The sequence below is a fragment of the Aulonocara stuartgranti genome (assembly GCF_965226115.1).
Source record: "Aulonocara stuartgranti genome assembly, chromosome: 7".
NCBI lineage: Eukaryota > Metazoa > Chordata > Actinopteri > Cichliformes > Cichlidae > Aulonocara > Aulonocara stuartgranti.
Genome location: NC_138945.1, coordinates 48,621,571 through 48,643,589, shown reverse-complemented (window position 1 = coordinate 48,643,589; position 22,019 = coordinate 48,621,571). Strand labels below are relative to the sequence as shown.

The 22,019-nt window shown below is 42.2% G+C and overlaps 1 protein-coding gene across 3 annotated transcripts; it reads left to right on the top strand.

Moving 5' to 3' along the window:
• The first annotated feature begins 1,931 nt into the window (after positions 1 to 1,931).
• sin3aa (SIN3 transcription regulator family member Aa) lies at positions 1,932 to 20,135 on the top strand. Of its 3 annotated transcripts, XM_082542090.1 has the most exons (21): positions 1,932 to 2,020; positions 7,498 to 7,714; positions 7,996 to 8,178; positions 8,567 to 8,673; positions 9,715 to 10,009; positions 10,098 to 10,346; positions 10,686 to 10,838; positions 11,026 to 11,181; positions 11,474 to 11,563; positions 11,950 to 12,068; positions 12,208 to 12,418; positions 12,990 to 13,106; positions 13,269 to 13,507; positions 13,816 to 13,999; positions 14,111 to 14,687; positions 15,318 to 15,487; positions 15,562 to 15,735; positions 16,900 to 16,992; positions 17,502 to 17,596; positions 17,747 to 17,939; positions 18,177 to 20,135. In XM_082542090.1, exons 1-21 carry the CDS (start codon positions 1,947 to 1,949, stop codon positions 18,405 to 18,407), a joined length of 3,927 nt encoding a protein of 1,308 aa, XP_082398216.1. In that variant the 5' UTR covers positions 1,932 to 1,946; the 3' UTR covers positions 18,408 to 20,135. The 3 variants fall into 3 exon arrangements, with proteins under 3 accessions (XP_082398216.1, XP_082398217.1, XP_082398218.1); XM_082542091.1 differs by lacking the exons at positions 1,932 to 2,020; positions 7,498 to 7,714; positions 7,996 to 8,178; positions 8,567 to 8,673 and adding an exon at positions 8,931 to 9,206; XM_082542092.1 differs by lacking the exons at positions 1,932 to 2,020; positions 7,498 to 7,714; positions 7,996 to 8,178; positions 8,567 to 8,673 and adding an exon at positions 8,933 to 9,256.
• The last annotated feature ends 1,884 nt before the right edge of the window (positions 20,136 to 22,019 follow it).

Below are 22,019 nucleotides of genomic sequence, written 5' to 3'. Positions count from 1 at the left end.
TCAACAGCTGTTTTCATACGATTAGCTAGGATTATACAATTATCTACATTAATTTTATATTTGTTCTGTTATAACCTGTTTATCATTCGTATGACTAGTGATTAAAGTTATACTGTATTAAATAAAATTAAAAAAAACCTATGCCAACCTGTGTCTTTGTACAGGCGGTGTGTTTCTTGGGTTTCAAAGCGGCACTTTTACTGTTCTTCACTGAATATGGTATCATTGTGTCGACAAACGCAGCTTCAGTCTTGTACTTAATGCAATGACATAAATGAAAACATGACAATTATAAAAGTAAAGCTAGGAATAAAAGATGTCTCTCACATCGTGCGCATGAATCAGTTTTTCTGATTTTAAATAACGATTTGAAAGCTGCACAACGGAGCAGATTTAATGGTATGCTGCTGTTGTCAAACCCATAAGGCAACTTTATTGACTTGGTTCCTGTTCACTGCGCTCAGCTTCTTGAGGAAAAACGTTATTGCTGTACATTAACTGGAGCAAAACCTGCAGGCTAGTTTAAGCAGAAAACTCAACCTGCATTGCATCATGCACAGCAGCATGCCTCACTCTCCTCAATTCACACCAAAACCCTTCCAATCTCTTGGTCTGCTTAAGTTGTTTCAACCTCTTCACCATGCCTGCATCCACCTGTAAGCGCTGGGGATTTTTTTTTTTTTTTTCCATCACTACCCAACTTCTCTGGTTTCATATTTGTAGAGAGTGATGAGCCTCGAACCACCAGCTGCATTTTTGCTGTAATAAATCAATGGTATAATCCTCTGATACCAAATGTATCATTTGACATGAGTTTTTGAGACCTCTGCATTGTAAGCAACAAATCGCACAAGCTTGAGCAAACTGATATTTAAGTTCGGTTGTAATTTATCAGAAGCTTCAAAAAGCACTCTTAATTATTTTATTTTTTTAAAGCAAGTCAAGTATCTGAATACATTATTGAAGAAGCTCATAAAGTTACACTTTGCTAGTATGTGTATGGAGAAAATCCCAGAAGATCCACAGTTTCTAAAATACTGGGACCAGCCCATCCATGACACGTCCAAAGTCTCCTAGATCACTTCTCTTCCCCATTATGTCAGTTTGAACTTGACCATGTCTAAACGCATTGAGCTGCCCCTATGACTCGCTGATAAAGAGATTTACCAGATTCTGAACAAGTGTATCTAAAAAGAATGGCTATTAAGTCTATATGAAAAATCATTAAGCAGTGACCAAATCTTTACCCAATTGAACACTTTTTTTTTTTTATCCAAAAATAGCAACGATCCCTCAGAGTGACCCAGATTTTCTCCCTGCGCATTTATTGGTAATAACTAATAGCAAACATAGCTTTAAAAAAAAAAAGTAGCTTCTCGCCACAAATACAATCGTAGAGACAATATGATCTCTTCCTTTATATAGCATTGATACGGGGCTTACAAAGTGCAGAAATAACTATATAGCTATAGACTATTAAATAAGAGGAAGGTTGCTGTTTTCACTGTCTACTAAGGCATTGTGATTGTAGACGGTATTAAAACAAAAAAATATTTTTTTTCCTTTATAATTACAGAACAGTCTGCGCAATGAGCTCAATTACAGAACTTTTCAGTAATTTCACACATTGATTTCTTACAGTTTAAGCAGCATTTCTTTATCATACAGAAATCCAGAGGAGAATTGTTGACACTGCATTTCTTTCTCCTTCCTTCAAATATCTCCGTGATTAAGTCCAGTTCTTCACACTGACAGAAAGCCGACTTTCACTGGTAGAGCTTCGTGTGGCCCGCGGTGTAAAATGAACTTGACACCCCCACCGCCGCCCTCGGTAATCCTCCACCAGTATCGGAACTGCAGGTTTTGCGCGTGGTGGAGAGGATGCTGCCTCGGTTTTTAGCGGGTCATATTCAAACGCAGAGTGACGTGTCTTCCAGTTTGCGCCAATGCCAGTGGAGAGGGGGCGTGTCCAACTATTTTGTTACAAACACGAATCCGGAGTAAGGAGTCTTTTTACTGGGTATGTAACGGCTGCTTAAACTAAATAATATCAAGAGTGTCGCTGCGTTACGATGCGTGTGATTGTTGCGAAGGATCTGAGGGCGGTCTGGTGTCAGTGGTGGCTTTTTTTTAACATTCTTATTATTTTGTGCGCGTAAATGAATTGCGAGGCTCTTGTTTCGCGAGTAAACGGCAGCAGAATAGCCAGCTTCTTAAGGTGTTGGCTGCTTAAATGTGCGGGATGGCATTATGTCGGCCAGTAAACAGCCTCCCGGGGCTGTGTGGACACCATCTGAGGCATCCCCTCTGTCTGCGAGTCGAAGCATTTTTGTCTGCAGCGTTGTGTGAGCGTGTAATGGATCGGCAGGGGGAAGGAGGGGAGGGGGTGTAGTTGTTGTGGTGAGACAGGTTAGACATTTTTACTCCCGACTAGTGAAGTAAACAAAGAGAGCTGCAATACGCGCGGTGGTTCTGTCTGCGGGACCCGAGAGAGGGAGAGGGGGGGGGGGACGCGGAGAATGGCGTGGCTCCGGTATTGCCACACAGCTCCGCCGTAGTTCTCGTTTCGTTTGACTTTGGCATTGTTTAGTAAGGACGACCGGATCGGCTCTTTCTGTCCGCAAAAGCCGCCGTGCTGGCCGCCGAGGCCCCACTGAATCTCCCAGTCAACCGGTACTCACGTAAAACAAACCGCGAGTGAGTGAGTGTTTTAGTGCCGCGAACCCTTTTGTTTGTGGACTCCGCAGCCAGCGTCGACCGAGCGAGTGCGCGGTGCAGACGGGCTGGCTGGTCCTGCTAGCTGTGCGCCTCTCCGCGTTTCATCCAGATGGGAACTTAAAGGGGAGCACTTTAATGTTACGCTTTTTGTTCGGTTTGGAGCGTTCGTGGAGATGGGTGTAATTATAACGGGGGGGAACCAACTCGGGATAGTGAAGCTGTGCGTGTGTATGTGTGTGCTGCAGCTGAATCCTCTGCCTGGGCTGGAGGGAGGAATCCCGGGCTGCTGTTGCAGCTCCGCCTGTCGTGGGCGAGGGTTTATTTCGGAAGTTCCACCTTTTTAGGGGATTTGTAATGCGGGATCCGTGCAGCGATTGGCTGCAGTGCCTCCCACTTCCCCGCCCCCTTACTGTGGGAGGGACACAAGCCTTAACGCTACAGCCCGCCCACAAAAGTCACGTGCTGCAAAACTCCAGGAAGTAGTTAATTGTTTTTCGAGATCTATTGGTTGGGTGGATGGATAGATTACTTAATGAACGTTAATAGGGAAAATGCAGTATTGCAAACAGCAGGGCAGACAAAAAGAATTAATACATAGATGCAAAAACTAATTTAAAATAGAAACCAGAAAGACCGAAAATTCCAAATATTTATTTATTTATGTTTATATTATAGCTCCAACCATCACAGCATTTTAAATGCATAGGTCCTGGACAATAGCAGCCACTGCAGCAGAAAAGTCCTAACTTTTTTTTTTGTAAAACAACTCCTTGAAACATTTTTTGTGGGAAGTTGAACTGTAAATCTACTCTTACACAATACCGCCAAAGGAACCCTGCATCTAAGCATTATATTTTACATTAAAATTCTGCAGACTATCTTGCATGTAGAAAAGCTGCAATGTGGTATGATGTGAACTAAACTTCAACTAAACTTCATCTTAGAAGAGCCATACCATAGAGCCCCAATCATTCTGTTACTATATCCATTGAGTCAAAAAACAAAGAAATATCAATAATCACACTTGTCCTTTATTTATTAAGTAGTTATTATTTATTGAACATCCATCAGTTGTGCAGTAAACAACATGGAATATATGTGGATGTGTTGCTGTTGTTGATTGTTGAGGTTAAAAGACCAAGACTTACAATTTAAACCAGTGGTGTCAATCACATTTTACACTGAAGACAACATACTGTATACTTTGATCATAAGTGGGTGGGATGAGTAAAAACATTTTTTTACATAAAATACAGAAAAGATTCTACAGAAAAGGTTCTGCCAATTCATTGACCAGACTGTCCTGTAATTATAAAATATGTTTTCATGAATTCACAGAAAATGTACTTGTACCCCCATGGACTCAATGTAACAGAATCCAAAAAACAAAACAAAACACAGAATTGTTATAGTACATAGTGGAGAAACTGGAACTTTTCTGTAATATAACTGTTTATCTATTATTTAATTACTTTAGCTTAGTAGTAATGGAACTGGGGTTGAGGGGCATAGTTGGAAAACCTGTAAAACTTATGAAAATACAGTTAAAAGTTCAAAATCTATGCATTCCTTCTCAAAGCTGGCCAGTGGGCAGGATTGGAGTCTTGGCTGGGCCAATTCTGGCCTCCACGTCTTATGTTTGACATCACCAGTGGATGCTATTTAAAACCCAGTAACTGCCGTCTGTATATTAATGTTCAAATTCATCTTCAAAGCAAGAGAAAAAAACTCTCAAATGCTCTTTAAACTTTTCCCTGGTCAGTAACATGCTTATTCCTCTTGATAAAACTCATGCGGCGCCTTATCTAACACCTCCGTGACCGTGTTATACCTTAATAATGGACAGGCTGTGCTTTCTACGTTCGTCTCTAAACATGGTGCTATTATGCTTTCCCCATTTATACTGCAGCTGAGCCTCTCCGCTCTGTGCTGGCATTATCGCGCTTCAAGTCAAAAGGGTGTGCTTGGTAACTGCTCGAGAAATCTTTGATTGACAGTTCAATTTCACAACCGAATACGTCGCCCCGCCCTTGTCCGGGTTCTTCGAACAGACTGACCAATAGCTCCTAAAAGGAGGACCGCTTTTCACTCCAGGGTGAAAACCCCGCCCACCCCAGCTAACCGAACGGAGATTGTTTTCGTTTGTAGGGGAGATTCTCACTTTGTAGCTTGAATTGTTTATTTCAAGTAATACTCCATCGATTAATTGCTTTTTGCAGATACACTGAGTTTCTGTCTTCTCCAGTCAGTGGTGTAGCCTTTCACCACGAGCGAACGGATTATCGTACCATCATCACCGAACTTCTGCTTGCTATTTGGGAGAGAGGGGTGAGTTCATTCAGCAAGCTAGTGTTGGCAAGCTAACTCCCTCCGGTCAGAAGACGTTTTAACAAGATCACGTAGATGATCGATGCTTCTTTGTATGCCGTTCACTCATAAGTTGATCTAAATCCATCAGTGTGGCAAATCAATAGCAAATATTCGCCGTTTCAGCGAGAGCCCACCAGATCGCTAATGGCTTAGCTGCATGTGCTTCCCTCTCCTAGCCCCGGACAGCGATCGGTGTCAGGCTACTCATGTTGTTTACATTAGCTAGCTGCTAGCAGACAGCAAACAACTCCCGTCGACAGAACAAGTTCCCAGCAAAGTTAATTAAAATAAACAGTATACATTTATTTTAGCCTGACCGTTCAGCAGGGTGCCTTGCGTACGAGTTGCTCTTGGCTCTTACCTGCTGGAAAATGGGAGTGTAAACGCGCTGAACTCCTGCGCCACGCTCTAAATGGCGGGCGTGGGGAAAGCGTAACTCGAGGTCGCTGCTTGTAAAGGCCTGTAAACGGGACGGGAGAACCGCGGTTGTGGGGCTGTTACCGTGTAATAGACACAACCGCGTTTTCATATTGGAGGACTGTAACGTTACTACACTGCGCTTCTGTCTGTAAATACCACAGGCTGGCTTTCTTTGGCCGTGCGGAACGACTCGTTTGCTGGCACGGTGGAACTCAGCTGCTGGTGGGAGCAGAGAGGAAGCGTCAGAAGCAGCAGCGCACGAGCACTCGAGTTTATCATTGTGTTACTTTTGCTCGACACACGCGTGTAGAATTTTATTAGCTGCCTGACTTTATCGCTTTTATCTTTTTTTTAAGTACGCCATTCCTTCGAGTGCCCGCGAGTTGCCGTCGTCTTGAGGAAGTTGTGAATGGCAGACCGACTTCCACGTTCCCACAGCACCTGTTTGTCGGTGACGTAGGCTGTGTGTCTCATTGGCTGCTCGGAGCGCGAGTCGTACATTCAGTTCATGCTAACGTTGTCATCCATGTATCACGTAGAGACACGGGACAGATAAGACAAGGCACAGGGGATCCGCGACAAGCCACAAGTTGTCGTGGAAATATTTTAACCGGTATTTTTGTCAGCGGCGTAGCCAGAAATAACAGAAAAATACACAATACACTTTGGCTGCGTGTTGCTGAGGGAGGGGGGGCGGGGTATAATTAAATCATGTTCATCGATTCATTAACGTGGCTATTACTTTAATGTAGCAGTTGATTTAATTGCCTGTATACTGCCGTATTATTATAGCTAATACTACCTGTGTATATTATGTATACATTTGAAAACTGCAAAATAATAAGAAACTAGAACTCTGACGAAAATTAAAGTTTATTATTTCCATCCAAAATACACTAAAGTAGAAGCTGAAAGCAGCAAAACATGCAAGTACTTAAATAAAGTGCAAGTACACGGAGCAGTATTGGAAAGTAGTGAATTACCCATGATTAAATTATTATGGTACACACATTTTGTAGCTTCATCAGCTACATTATTTGTGATTCAAGTCCTTGTTTTAGCCAGTTTTTTATGTGCACTGCTGGAGTGGTAAACACCATTTTTTCATTTTTACCATACTCCTGTACAGTTGTCTTCTTCCCTTTGAAAAATACTGGCTAAAATGTGTTATGTTTTTAATTTAAATATGGGCAGGAATATTTGTAAAACTAACTTAAGAAAAAAAAACTTATTAATCAGAAGGAAATTCATACACAGCAACCAGGCTTCCCCCACACATAATAAAATCAAAATAGAAAATTCACTAAATACAAAATATGTTCCCCGGCCTCACATGGGAACTTTTGCAGTAAACGTAACTTTGTGGCATTCTTGCTGCGGCGGGCAAGAGGGAGGGTACAGATAACACTGGTGCAGAAGTGCACAATGCAAAACAACAAAAAGACCCCCCCCCCCCCCCAAAAAAAAAGAAAGAAAAAAGAAAGAAAGAAGAAGTGGGGACTCAAGACTCCCAGGTGCTGTATCCTGTGTGTAGTTCACCTTTGCCTGCCAGCTTTTCTTGAATTCTCCAAACATGCACATGGCCGAACAGCTGTTCATGAAGCGCCATATTCATGCATAAAATTTGGATATAGTTTCTAATGAGAAAAAAATGCTGTCAAAGTAGTCAAATCACATGTTAATGAATCAATATGGTCACATTTTATTGACCTTGATAAACGTAGAGGCTTCTTTTTGGTGCTGAAAGCATCAGACGTTTCAATAAATCTGCGTACTGTGAAGATGGTTATGCAATCATTTTCTGCCACAGCCAAACAAGAAAAGTGGTTCACTGTGTGTGTGTTTGTGTGTCTATAAATTCACAGTACAAGCAAAAAAATATATATTCCCACAAATTCTTGAATGAAATTGTTAGTGTGATGTAATCGATTCAGATAACTTCTCAGAGGTCTGAGAAAATGGGCTCCATATGTTGCTGTGTATTTACAGATCTCGCAGCTCTCCCGAGTATGCGTACATAATGAAGCGGCGTGGGGAGGATCCGGAAACGGTTTTTGCGTCCCCGCAGCGGCGCCTCGGTGGCAACGCGGAGGCTTTCCAGCATCGTGTCTTGGCCCCTGCTCCAGCTCCGGCTGTGTACGAGGCCGTGTCTGACAACATGCAGCCCACAGCAGGCGTCCAGTACTCCGTCCCACAAGGATATCAGGTACACCGCGTTGGCCCGCTCAAGATTTATTTGATCGTTTTGTTTGAGGAGTTATCATTTAGTGAGGACATAGCAACTTTTCTTTACTAAGCACTCACAACTCATGCTCCAGGCTTCCCCACCTGTCAGCTGTGCACATTCTGTCTATGTGTCTCAGTTTATATCACCTTGAGGGGACTGTTGTTGTGATTTGGCACTACCTAAATAAAACTCAGGACTATGTGGCACTTTCACATGGTACTATTTGCTGTACTTTTAATAAAACCTCTCTGATTTCCTAGGTTCCCACAGTGGCCCAGAACAGTGGCGGGCATGGGCACACTCCAAGCCCAGCTGTCCATGGGGGCTCCCACCACCACAGCCCGGCAGTGCAGTCCCACGGGCCCTCGGTGATGTCAGGGCACACCCATACAGTTGCTCCTCAGGCCTCTGCACAGGGCCAGCAGCAGTTCCAGAGACTCAAGGTCTGTAAATCTAATTTTACTTTTACAGTTGAAAATGCTAAAGAGGTTTGGGGAAATTAACAAAGCTACATTATTAGAACTTCTCTGGAAATGAGTTTATTTTTAAGTCATTTGCTTTTTAGTTTGTTGTTTTTTGGTAGCTTTTATTTAAATTTGCACCATGATTGTAAAAACAAATAAGATCAATTCATAGTGATGGTTCATTATGCCTTAGACTGAAACATTTAAAATGTGTGGTAGTAGATTAAATCTGCCCTTTTTAGGCAGATCACACATCAGTTGTGAAATTCAGTTCAGTTTATAGCTGATGCAGGTACCAGTGTTTTGGAAAAAAAAAAATCATGGCACATAAAGCTGGCTTTCCTCTCTCTCTCTTGCTCTCCCTAAGGTGGAAGACGCTTTGTCTTACTTGGATCAAGTGAAGCTGCAGTTTGGCAACCAGCCACAGGTCTACAACGACTTTTTAGACATAATGAAAGAGTTCAAATCCCAAAGGTGAGGCCACGGTGGTTTTGATTAAAGATTGATCCCTTAAAGGTTGACCGATTTTCTAGAGCAAATTTAAAATTTGATCGTGTTACCTACAGGAGTAGACGAATAAATAAATATTCAATGGCAGGAAAGTTATAATGCAGGTTTTTTTCTTGAATCGTATTAGCGTACAATTAAAGTGAGCAGTTAAATACAGTGGGGAAAAAGTATTGGGGTTATTTATCTAATTTATTTACATGAGTTTTTTTCGGTTCATCGTGAATGGTAGCGGCTCCATACTGAATCCAATAACCTCACGGACGGTCGCACTGGAGTGAAGTTATGATAATACGTTTTAACGAGCCGAGGACGGCGCCTTAATTTAGCACAATTGCAATAAAAAGCTTCTCGACACGTGTTAAACCACAGCAGCGACATTCTCGCTTCTAAACTGCGTCTCTGAGCGAACAAATTGAGAGGGAAAGTTCCTGAGCGAGCTAGAATAAGCGTCAGCGGATCTTTTCAGTCATGTCACTTGAGTTTGGACACGGTTTGCAGTTAAGTAGAAGAAAAGCAACAAACACTTTTGCAAACATACAAACAGAAGGTAATGGTATTTCAGGGGTGAAGCACCTCCGAGTCTGCTGCTTAGCGTAGCTTAGCTTAGCTTAGGATAGCTTAGTTTTGTTCGAGTTAGCTTGTTTCATGCTAGGTTGGCACTTTGTCTAGCTGCTGCGGCCGCCGCGTAGCGAAGTAAACAACAACAATGAAATGTGTAGACGAAATGATTCGTGGTACTAACGTGGACCTAGACATTAAACGTTTTTGACCAGTCGTTTATTTTACTTTTTTCCCCTTCTCCATAAAACGAGCTGGCATTTTTTTCACAAGCAACAACTCTTGTACAGTTAGCACCTACAGAGATGCATTTATATGGTTTAATTTAAAGTCCTAAGAGTACACACTGCTCTTGATGCCTGAGATGTTGCCAGGTTTTAAATGTACTCGAGATGTCTCCCCAGGTATAACTGAATTTTCAAATTCTTTCTGCTTTTGCGTTTCCAGTATTGACACTCCCGGAGTGATCAGCAGAGTGTCACAACTCTTCAAAGGTCACCCTGACCTCATCATGGGCTTCAACACTTTCTTGCCTCCCGGCTACAAGATCGAGGTCCAGACCAACGACCTAGTCAATGTGACGACACCGGGTCAGATCCACCACATCACCCCACATGGCATTTCAGTCCAGAACATCCCCATATCGGGAGCTGCTCCCCAACCTCAGCCTCCGCTTCCCTCATCTGCAACCACCACTGCTCCGCCCCTTCTAACACAGCCCACGCCTGCCAAGACCAGCAAGGTGAGAATAAAATGTGGTGGAGTAGAAACTTTTTTTTTTTTACTGTGAAGCATGTGTTTCAGTACACTTAAAATCTTTCCTGTTTCAGCCTCCTCAGCCCCAGGCGTTAACACCAAGCAGCCAGAGCAATCCGTCCATCCCTGCCTACACCTCTCCCCGTTCGCCACCTATGCAGCTCCACCCACCACTCAGCGGGACCCCCACAGGCCCACCCATGCAGAACAACCAGCCAGTGGAATTCAACCATGCCATCAACTACGTCAACAAGATCAAAAACCGCTTCCAGGGCCAGCCTGACATTTACAAAGCCTTCCTGGAGATCCTCCATACTTACCAGGCCAGTGTCTCAAAATAAAAGCCAGAGTGAAGTTCTAAAGCGTTTCTGAGCTTAAATTTTGAATTTACATTAAAAGGAGCTTTTAAAGAGGACCTTTTATGCTGATTTCCAGCTGTTTTTGCTGTAGCCCTGTACTGTTCCTGCATGCAGTGTCAAAATGTATGGAAAAGCTACTGTTTTTTGTTAGTGCTGCTCTTGGTCATTTAGCCTGGCTTCTACTATGGACTACACAGAAGCGGCCACAATTCATGTAATGAGATATATGACAGGAAAAATATTTAAAAAGCCCAGTAGAGCGACTTTTAATCACTCAATTTGTTTGTGTTCCTCCACCCACAGAAGGAGCAGCGTAATGCCAAGGAGGCTGGAGGAAACTACACACCAGCTCTGACTGAACAGGAGGTTTATGCTCAGGTGGCCAGGCTCTTCAAGAATCAGGAGGATCTACTCTCTGAATTTGGGCAGTTTCTCCCTGATGCCAACAGTTCAGTGGTGAGAAAATCCATGTATTTAATGTACCGTATTCTACTCATGAGTTCAGATTTATTAGAGACACCTTAAACACAAAGGTAAAGTTTATTCATTAAAATCAGCCTCTCAGAATAATGTTCCCCCCGTAGTCTGTGATCTGTCATGTTGATGCGCTCGTGTCTTAATCTGTGTTTTGTATTCGTCGTAGCTATTAAATAAGACCACTGCTGAGAAGGCCGAGTCTGTACGAAACGACCACGGTGGCACTGCCAAAAAGCTTCAGCTCAACAACAAGCAGAGGCCCAATCAGAACGGCTGCCAGATCCGTCGCCATCCCACGCCTGGGGCCACGCCCCCTATCAAGGTACATGCAGTCTCATACTGCTAAGTCCAATTTGGTTTTATTTCCATGTTTTATGTGAAGTGTTTCGCAGCAAAAATTTTCTAGCACAACTTCACCTGCTTCCAAGGTGCATGGAAGGATGAAAGAATTCACAAAGCAGGAACTCCAGCAACACTTGAGGGAAGATGATTATTAAAGTTGTTCGTCTTCCCTCAAGTGTTGCTGGAGTTCCTGCTTTATGTGAAGTGTTTGAAAGTTTTGGTTTTTAAATTATTGAACCTGTGTCTTGAATGTCGTTTTGGGAATGCTGCAGAAGAAGCCGAAGTTACTGAACTTGAAGGATTCCTCAGTGGCAGAGGCCAGCAAGCATGGAGTCGGCACAGAATCTCTGTTCTTTGAGAAGGTGAGTTTGTATTTTGTTTTTTAGTTTGAATAAGAGGAAAGGGGAATTAAAAAGTGGATCGTCTTCCTCCATCCCACCCTGTCCCTAGCTTCCTCTTTTGTCACACGAACCCACTGCATGTCCTCCTTCACTACATCCATGATTCTTTTCTATATTCTTCCTCTTTTCCTCCTGCATGTTAGCTCCATATTTTCCAGCCTTTGTTCCAATATATACACTATCCCCCCTCTGCACTCCTCTGTCCAAACAATGTTTAACATAATCACAGAGCAACTTAACTTTATTTGCTAGTTTATCCGAAGAGCACAGGCTTTGTGTTGGTGGTTCTTGTTGTTCTCAAAAACTTGACTTATGCCACAAGACTTCAGCAGATTTTTATATTTTAGGTGCGCAAAGCCTTGCGAAGTGCAGAGGCCTACGACAACTTCTTGCGATGTCTGGTCATCTTTAACCAGGAGGTGATTTCCAGAGCTGAACTGGTGCAGCTGGTGCTGCCGTTTTTAGGGTGAGTAACTCGGATCACGTAAAATATAACTTTTGCAGTAAATTTGATAGATTTATTTATTTTATTTTTTGGTTGTGTGTTTTTTTTTTTTGTTTTTTTTTTGTTTTGTGTTTTTTTTTTATATCTTTCTGTTAAACAGAAAATTCCCTGAGCTATTCAACTGGTTCAAAAACTTCCTGGGGTATCGTGAAATGTCCCACATTGAAACATACCCCAAGGAGCGGGCTACCGAGGGCATCGCCATGGAGATTGATTATGCTTCCTGTAAGAGACTAGGCTCCAGTTACAGAGCCCTGCCTAAAAGCTACCAGCAGCCCAAGTGTACAGGCAGAACTCCACTTTGTAAAGAGGTGAGAGAGGAGTGGACATCCAGGCGCTCATAAAGCTACTGTGTTGTTCTTTAACAGCAGTTGTCCTTTTTTCTGCTTTGATTTAGATTTATCTTGTTTATCATTTCTGAAAGTAGCTGTTGAAACTCGCTTGTCATTTCTTCCTGGTTGATTGGTTCGCATTTGCAAACAGGATTTGTACAGTAGGAAGGGGAGGGGCTTCTGTACTCGCAGCCTGAGCTGTGTGCATTAAAGCCCTTATTTAGCTTCTCTGCTCTCATTGAGTTTAGCCTTTAGGCTCACAGGGATAACTTGTACATGAGCTGAAAATTCTTTCCTTGGTTGATATAACGTATATGAATATAATATGCAATGCTGTCAGAAAATAAGAAAAAAATCTTTTTAATACTTTAGAGTGATATTGGAAGATTGTATATAAAAAATTGGATTTGCAAAAAAAAAATTAATTTCATATTTTTGTAGTTTGTTGGATCCGTTTTTGCTTAACGCTAACAGTCAACCTCATCCTCATGAATGTAGTTTGAGTTGACGTCTGTATTAATTTTTGTGTTTTTTTTCCTGCTGTGTCCAGGTCTTAAACGACACTTGGGTCTCCTTCCCCTCCTGGTCTGAAGACTCCACTTTTGTCAGCTCCAAGAAGACTCAGTATGAGGAGCACATCTACAGGTGTGAAGATGAACGTTTTGAGGTGAGCTAATACGTGTAACTTGTGTTAATGATGACAACAAAAAGACTATATCCTTGAAGGGGGAAAAACATTGTGGTAGATGCTATTTTGCCTTTCCAGAAAATTTCCAATTTTGAAGTTAAATTGGAATAATGACTGAAAAAATCTCTTGTCCTCAAACAGCTGGATGTTGTATTAGAGACCAATCTGGCTACCATCAGAGTGTTGGAGACGGTGCAGCGGAAGTTGTCCCGCATGTCCGCGGAGGAACAGGCCAAGTTCCGCTTGGACAACATGCTGGGTGGCTCCTCAGAGGTCATTCACCGCAAGGCCATCCAGAGGATATACGGAGACAAAGCGCCCGACATCATTGACGGCTTGAAGAAAAACCCTGCTGTTTCTGTCCCCATCGTTTTGAAAAGGTACAGCTTGAATCAAGGGCCAAATCATTTACTGTATGTCTCTAACTCACAGTTGCTTTGTCTCTGTGGAGGTTAGAAGATTAAAATAACATGAATCCATTCTGTGAGTTGGCCCACAATTTATAAACACAGTAATCCACACAAGGAAGGGAGCACAAATATCATGTTGGAATGGTTAATCCAAAAATGGATTAAGAGAAACAGAATGATCTGGCACCTACCTCTGTGTCACGCGCTGAAAGATGCAGATTGTTGTTTAAATTGTCATTCAGATTTGGAGTTCTTACATTACTTTTCTTTTCAAACAGGTTAAAGACAAAAGAGGAAGAGTGGCGGGAAGCCCAGCGAGGCTTCAACAAGATCTGGAGGGAGCAGAACGAGAAGTATTACCTTAAGTCTCTCGACCATCAAGGCATTAACTTCAAGCAAAATGACACCAAAGTGCTTCGATCAAAGTCCTTGCTCAATGAAATCGAAAGCATCTATGATGAGGTCATTTTCTTTCTTTCTGTGATCATTTTCAGCACTTGGCAAGCATAAAGGTTGACTATACACTGCTAGAAAAATTTTTTTTACTGAAGTTTTGTTTTTTTTGCTCTGCAGCGTCAGGAGCAGGGCTCTGAGGAGACCACCACTCCAGTCACAGGCCCCCACCTGACACTGTCCTACGAGGACAGCCAAATCCTTGAGGACGCAGCGGCCCTCATCATCCACCATGTGAAGCGGCAGACCAGCATTCAGAAGGAGGACAAATACAAAATCAAACAGATCATCTATCACTTCGTCCCTGACATGCTGTTTTCTCAGCGGGGCGAGCTTTCAGATGTAGAGGAGGAGGAGGAGGAAGAGGAGATGGAACTGGAGGAAGGAGCTTCTAAAAAGCACAACGGTGTCCCGGGCAGCGGGAGTCCCTCAAAGTCCAAGCTGCTGTTCAGCAACACGGCAGCGCAGAAGCTGCGCGGCTGCGACGATGCCTACAACCTCTTCCTCGTCAACAACAACTGGTATGTCTTCCTGCGGCTTCACCAGACACTCTGCTCACGTCTGCTGCGGCTGTACGAGCAGGCGGAGCGGCAGATCGAAGAGGAGGTCAGAGAGCGGGACTGGGAGAGGGAAGTCCTGGGGCTCAAGAAGGAGAAAAATGACAATCCAGCCATCCAACTAAGACTGAAGGAGCCCAGTGAGTAACAGTATACCCCGATTTTGTGTTACATTTGTTTGCTTTTCCTTTTCTGACTTTTGTACCATGTCTGTTTGTAAAGGTCCTATCAATGCTATCCTCGTAAAGTGCTTAAACGCAGCGCACACGATAAAACCAGATTCAACAAAAACATAATAGTTCAAACACAAAGTAAAATCTTAGAACACTTGGCATAATGTTTTAAAATGGAAGACGCATGACAAGACCTAAGTGTCGTATCAAGAGTTTGATGTGAAGTCTTTAAAAGTGATTTGAGAGAAGATACTGATGAAACAAGTTGCCGTTTATCAGGCAAGTCGGACCACGACTGCATCTCTCGGTCACCTTCTTTTAGCTTGAGGTGGAAACAGTCTGCAGGCTGTGCTCTGGTTGCAGGGACTGCATTTCCAGTATATCTCTAGGCCATGAAGAGCTTTAAATATAACATGTAAAATGTTCAAATCAGTTGTTAAACGAATGTGCTGTGACTGTAGGAACAGTAAAATGTCAGTAACATGTAGATTGAGGAAAAACTCACCAGTAGTTTTTGTAACAAAAAGTGGAAATGTTTTTTCCCCTCATGCTGTTCCACTTAGTGATCTGTTTTTATTAAATATTTCTTCTCTCCAGTGGACATTGAGGTGGAAGATTACTACTCTGCTTTCTTGGAGATGGTTCGGAATTTGCTGGATGGCAACATGGAAGCATCTCAGTACGAGGACTCTCTGAGGGAAATGTTCACCATTCACGCTTACATCGCGTTCACGATGGACAAGCTCATCCAAAGCATCGTCCGGCAGGTATTGGCTTGTTTTCTCAAGGAAAGAGCTGCTGTAGTTGTTTACCAGCCAGTCACTAACTCTCTTTCCTTCAGCTCCAGCACATTGTGAGTGATGAGATCTGCGTCCAGGTAACAGACCTCTACCTGGCAGAGAGCGCCAGCGGAGCCACTGGTGGAAGCTTGTCCACACAGTCCTCCAGGAGCTCCGCAGAGACGATCTATCAGCGGAAAGCCGAGCAGCTCATGTCTGACGAGAACTGCTTTAAGGTAAATAAAGTTGCCGCTCGCTCTCAAACCTAGCCATGGCATGACGGCAGATTTTTGCTAAAGCTTTGGAAATATGGAAATTGGCTCATTTAAAGTTTAGAAGAGGTACTTAAAAGTAATTTTCCACAAGGCTGCAGGACTGGTTCCTGCACAGTCCAGATGTCAAACTTAATTTGTTGCTGTGAAGAACGTCCTACTTTTACTAACTGGAGAGTTCCCTTTTTTTTTTTGTGTGTGTGTGTTTTGGGTGCGTTCACTGTCAATAAATGATCTCCACATTTTAAAACACAAGCAGTATCGTTCAGTCTTTCCCTTGGCAAAGACTGTGAGATTTACACAGCAGCCAGGTTTGTGACAGACACGTGCAATCAGCATGACTTCTGTAGTAGGGTTTTTTCATTGAGAGTACATAAGAGGGTGTGAATCACCAACCAGTTCCTACCCTCTAAAATGGTTGCAGTAATGGGGAGTAAGGATCACCATTTGCACTCACTCATTGCTTCCATTGACTAAAGCTGCTAAAGCCACCTGTCACCAGCGAGCAGATTTGCTTTTTGCCCTACTTTCAGCTTCGCTTTCATTAAAGCTTCACTTTACATTAAATATTTATCCCATTTTGTTAAAAACAGAAATTACCCAACTGGTTTTATAGGTGAATACCTAAAACCCATTCATCCTGTTTACTTTGACTGCAAACTAACTTGTTACGAAAGAGAGATGGAAACTTCCACTGAACACATCCATTTCCACTCTTTTTATAATGTGTTCAAAAATCTGAAGCTCAGTAAATCTAAAAACTGGAATAAAAGAGTAAAATGTTGCAGTATTTCCTGTAATCTGAGCCCTCAGGATATTTTTTTAATCTGACACATTAAATTATTTCTTACTCTTGGATAGAGAATATCATAGACTTATGGTCTGTTGTCACTACACTGAGTCCAACTACTTGCCAGTTTTTAGCCGAAATCCAAATATCGGATCAGCCCATCTCTTTCTGACGATGTTCTTTTCTGTCCTTACTTTCTCTTCGCTCCTTAGCCTTCTTGTTTCTCTCCACTGTCACAGAGTGCTGGTTTAAAGGGGATCGTTGGTGTTCCCTCTGTGTTGAGTCCTTATTTTTCGTTTGAAAAGTGTCTTAAACTGTCCGTCCTGTTGCTTTCTCAGGTGATGTTTTTGAGAAACCGAGGACAAGTGCAGCTCACGGTGGAGCTGCTCGACACAGAGGAAGAGAACTCAGATGAGCCCATGGAGGCCGAGGTAAGAAACACAACGGTAAATCTTGAGTGTCAAGGTCCATTAGCATCAGGAACTATTTTTAAGCCAATAATCCATCTACTCTTTTGGGTTTTTGGTTTTTTTTTGTTCACATTAAGGATTAAAAAAAACAAAACATGGCTATTATATAAATGATGTGTATATGTTTAATAGGTCCCCTTTAAATAAACAGGCTCTGTGATGTCTAATCAACTGTAAAATGGCAACAATGCTGCACAAATGTTGTTTAAATACTCGCACTGATAAGAGTATTTGTATGGCAGTAGCAGCTCTTCTTTTATTCCCACACTGCTGAAATGTGGCATTTTATTACACACAGTTCAGTTCACTTAGACTAGTCATTTAAAGGCCTGTAATCAAGATAACCAGTGTGTGGAAATACTAGTAAGAACCTGTTGCCAGACTTGTGGTAATACTGGCGCAGTGCTCGTGTTTTCACACTCATAATGTGTGTGTTAAACTTGGGTTTTGTGCTTGTTTTCTGTTTGCAGCGTTGGTCTGATTATGTGGGACGCTACTTAAACCCAGATTCCACAACTCCTGAGCTGAGGGAGCACCTCGCTCAGAAGCCAGTTTTTCTTCCCAGGTGCGTTTTCCACATTTCATCGCTCTCTGATGGGCCACGCCCTGTAAAATTCAAACAGGAGGCTTTTGATTACAGCAACCCTAATTGACTTGTCCTGACATATTCCTGCTCGATTTCATGAGTCAATCTCATCACGTTTGTCTAAACCAGGAATCTGAGACGGATCAGGAAGTACCAGAAGGGCCGAGAGCAGCTGGACAAGGAGGCCTGCGAGGGTGGAAAGAAATCGCTGGATAAGGAGAAAATGGAGTGCATGTTCAAACTAAACTCATACAAGATGGTCTACGTCTTTAAGTCTGAGGATTACATGTACCGACGCACTGCCCTGCTGCGAGCTCACCAGGTATTTACCAGCTAGTGTCGTTATTTAGCTGTTATGCCAGAAATATTTCTTGGTTACAGCGTTCCTGTATTTATCATAAGGGAGGAAAGTGAGTGACCTTTGACCTCCCATTCATTCTGTTTCAACTCTTGGCTCTGTAAGATGTCAGTGAGGGCAGAGGGCTTGGGCTTAGTTTGAGGTTTCTGTGTTCAGTGAGTAGAAAATCTGTTTCGTGACATCAGTCTTGTTTTTCCTCAGTCACACGAGAGGGTGAGCACGCGACTACACAAACGCTTCCAGGCCTGGGTGGAGGCGTGGGTCAAAGAGCACGTCACCCGCGACATGAGCGCCGAGACCAACAAGTGGCTGATGGGCGAGGGACGTGAAGGCCTACTGCCCTGCAGCACCACCCGTAACCCAGAGGTCCTTCACTTCATGAACATCAACAAATATCGTGTGAAATACAGCACACCTAGCAAGGCACCGTAGCCAGCCAGACCCACGAGGGCAAACGGAAGCAGACTGACTTTTGGGGGGTTTAGGTCTGATATCAAACAGGAATAGAGGTAGAGACGAAAGGTCGTCAATGTGTTTTTAAAGCGGACATGGGAGCACAATTAAGCTAGCTGCCGTTTGTGTTGAAACCGGGGTGGGCAGGATTACTGAAATCCTTTTTTTTTTTTTTTTTTTTTTTTTTAAATTTTAACCAGCGTTTTTAGCTGGGCCCATATTATTATTATTATTTTTTTTTTTTTTTCTTAAATTTATTTTTCCCCAGGGCCTTCGGTGCCAAAACTTAGGAATGGTCATGTTCCAGTCGCAGACCTGAGCTCTTACCAGCACTCAGAGCCACGTCACAAACTTCCTCAAGCCTTTACGACAGAGCTTAGCGACATAAGAAAAGAGAGTGTGGTGCTTTTTTTTTTTTTTTTTTTTTTTAACTTTATCACGGCTGAGCTTCAATTCAGCCTTAGACAGTCTGAAGCCATCCAAGTAATCGAGTTCCATCAAAATCAAATACACAGGGATTTATTTATGAAAGTGTTATTCTGTAGTATTTTCTGTAGTATTCACTGAGAACAATATGATGGACAAGTGCACTTATTTAGAAAAAAAGGGGGAAACTGTTCAGAAATTTTGTTTCCCAGATTGAAGGTTTGGGGGGAGCTCGGTAAAGTCTGAGAGATCTGGTTCAGACATTCCTGTGTTACGGCCAAATCACAATCATGTCTCATCAAGCAGACTGAAAGAGGGTTACAGTTTCTTTTCCAAAACACATGGCAGCACTATTAGAAACGGTGCCTGAGCTCCAAACCGCGTTGTCGGGTTAACTTAGAAAAAAGCACTGTTACATCTAATGTTTTAAAAAAAGAAAAAAAAAGGGGCCTCACAACACTGTTTGGTCTCAGACTGTAAAATTGTATAGCTCGTGAATGTCAGATACTGACATGTATTCCAGTGTGTGTGTTGTGTATATATATTATATATAGTTCTATTAACACACACAATCCTCGCCGCCCTGGAAGTCAACCTTTTTAAGATGCCCTCCGCCAATACACCAGCTTTAACACACTCAAATACGAACACACAAACACACACATGCACATCTTGCTCATGCCCTCATGTTGTAAATACACTGTGTATATAGTCTCAGACTTTTTTATGACAGATCTGTGTTGTTGTGCTAGTAATACTTTCCAAGCTTACTGTGGACTTTAGTGATAAATGGCTAAAGTTAGTATGTATATGAAAAAGATAAATGCAAGACCATTTATTACCGTTTTTACCAAAGGGAGTCGATTCTAAAATAGCTGTTTTTGCCCCCTTTGTGTGTTCCTTTATGTCTTTTGCTTTTTAATTTCTGTAGTTAAACATGGGTGGTGGGGGAGGGGAGTAGAAATGTATCCAGGTCTTTCCATTATTTGAAACAAAACCATCTTTTCTTTTCTGAGTGTCACATTTGTTTTCAATAAAATCACTGCCCCCGATTTCTGACAGCCGACACCGTCCGTGGTGATGGTGGGACTCATTTTAAAGTTCAGTGGACTCCACCACAGTCTCGCATTGTGATGCACGCTTTCCTCCCTGGATAGATTTCTGCTGTAAACATCACCCCACACCATATTTTTGATAATGGAAGAAGTCACATGAGCATGTCTTTAGTCCCTTTATTTAGACATTATTTAAAGTAATAATAAAAATGACATTTGTAGCCTATAGAGATCTTTTATTGTGTTGAGTGATTTATTTTTTTCCACACTTTCATCTCATCTTTCAGTCTCTGGTTTGCAGTTTTATTGGTGGGAAATATTATGAAAGTTCATAAAATGCAGTACTTCTTTACAGCCCGCGCTCTAAATACGTTATCACCTGTATTGCACCGTAAGAAGTAAAACAAAAAAGACCAAGAAGAATGATTTCTACAGCAAAAATTACAAACTCCCCCAGTTTGCCTTTGAGTTGGCTGAACAAATCAAGTCAGCCAGTTGCTCCTCAGTGCTCTGGAGTTGTTTATTTCTATATAAACACTGCCTGGAATCAAAGCTCGCCTTAATCAAATACAGCCCATCTGCATTAGTTTGCATGCCTATATGATCTTTATGTTCACACACATTTGAACTGATGTTACTGACCTATGAGGGATAACCAGGGCAGCTCGGTGTTGAAGGAGGAGAAGCTGTCGCAGGTTTTGTACCTACACCGTGTAAACCAGGATTGTTGCAGCTGCTGACTGTGCTGCAGGAACCTTTCAGTCTATTTCAGTGAAGCACTTTAAACACCACTAACTAAAGCAGAATCTTCCTATGTAAGATCAGCTGGCCTTTTTTTGCACAGCATCTTAAAAAGGCAGGAGAAGTTTTACCTTTTAAGTTAGGTATTCCTGACCCGTTATGAAAGAGAATATACGTGGACGAAGAACTTAACGCTATCAGAGTGCACAGTGCACCTCAAACAGAAAAGTCTCTATATATGTTCTTTCCATCACACTGAAATGTCCAAACTATTATCCAGAATATGTAAACATAATTGTTTCTCCATTAGGCAAAAAGCTAAATTCAAGTATTAAAACCTGACCTGCATGTGATGAGCCTGATATCGAAGTAAGGTTGAAAAGTTAGACCTTTCAAATGCTGTGACTTATTCTCACAGGGCGTCTATCCTACATGGTATTAACATTTACACACAATGCACATTTTAAAGTTTTCTCCACTGAATTATCAGGAAACACATCAAACACCCAGAGTAGCTGTGCTCGTTGCTGTTACTCAGTGACTTTAAATTGCAGCAATTTTGCTGCTTTTTTTTAAGCTTAAAGTTGGCTAAAGAAATGTTTTGCTTTGAGAGCAATGCTTTGGTTTTAAATTGTGTCCACTTCCATGTGACGGTCTCCTGTACAAAAGTTCTGAGGGTTAAAAAATGCTGGAAAAATTACGTATATTAAATGTGGCAGGCTGTGGCAGTGAGTGCTTAAAATGTTTACATTTTGATGGTATGAAGAAAAAAGGAAAAATTGCATGGCTTCCTTAAAGTAAAGATGGGTTCAGCTCATTTGTAATGTACTTCTGAGTGGATCAGGTGGGAGTCATGCTCTGATTCTTTGAAAGATCCAGCAGCTAAGAAGCTCATAATAGGCTGTTTTAGATTTTAGCCAACAAATTAACTTAAATAATTAAATTATTTTTAAACTGGCTAATTTACCCTTCTATTATCCCGTCCAGGTCGCACTGTGTAGCTAATTGAATCTTTATAATCCACTGCCATGCTCTTCTGGGAAGTGCTGGGAAAATGATATGTTAATAGGGCTGAAGGTCTCCACTGACTTTCAGCGTGCTTTTATACAGTGAGCAAGAAAGCTGTTTTAAATTGCATCTGTCAAGATAACAATGTCTTTCTAAGGACGTATTAGCATGATTATTAGCACAAGGGGAAAGTTTAAGAATTCCATCATGAAACTGTCAGTTCTCCTAAAATCCTGCAGAGGGCGACCTCACCCTGTCCACCAGCATCCCGGGGTCACTTGTGTTGAGTTTATAAGGACAATTATTATGCAGCCTCACAGATGAAGTCAAGTTTTATGTCTTTTGATTTATCTGTGTTGTG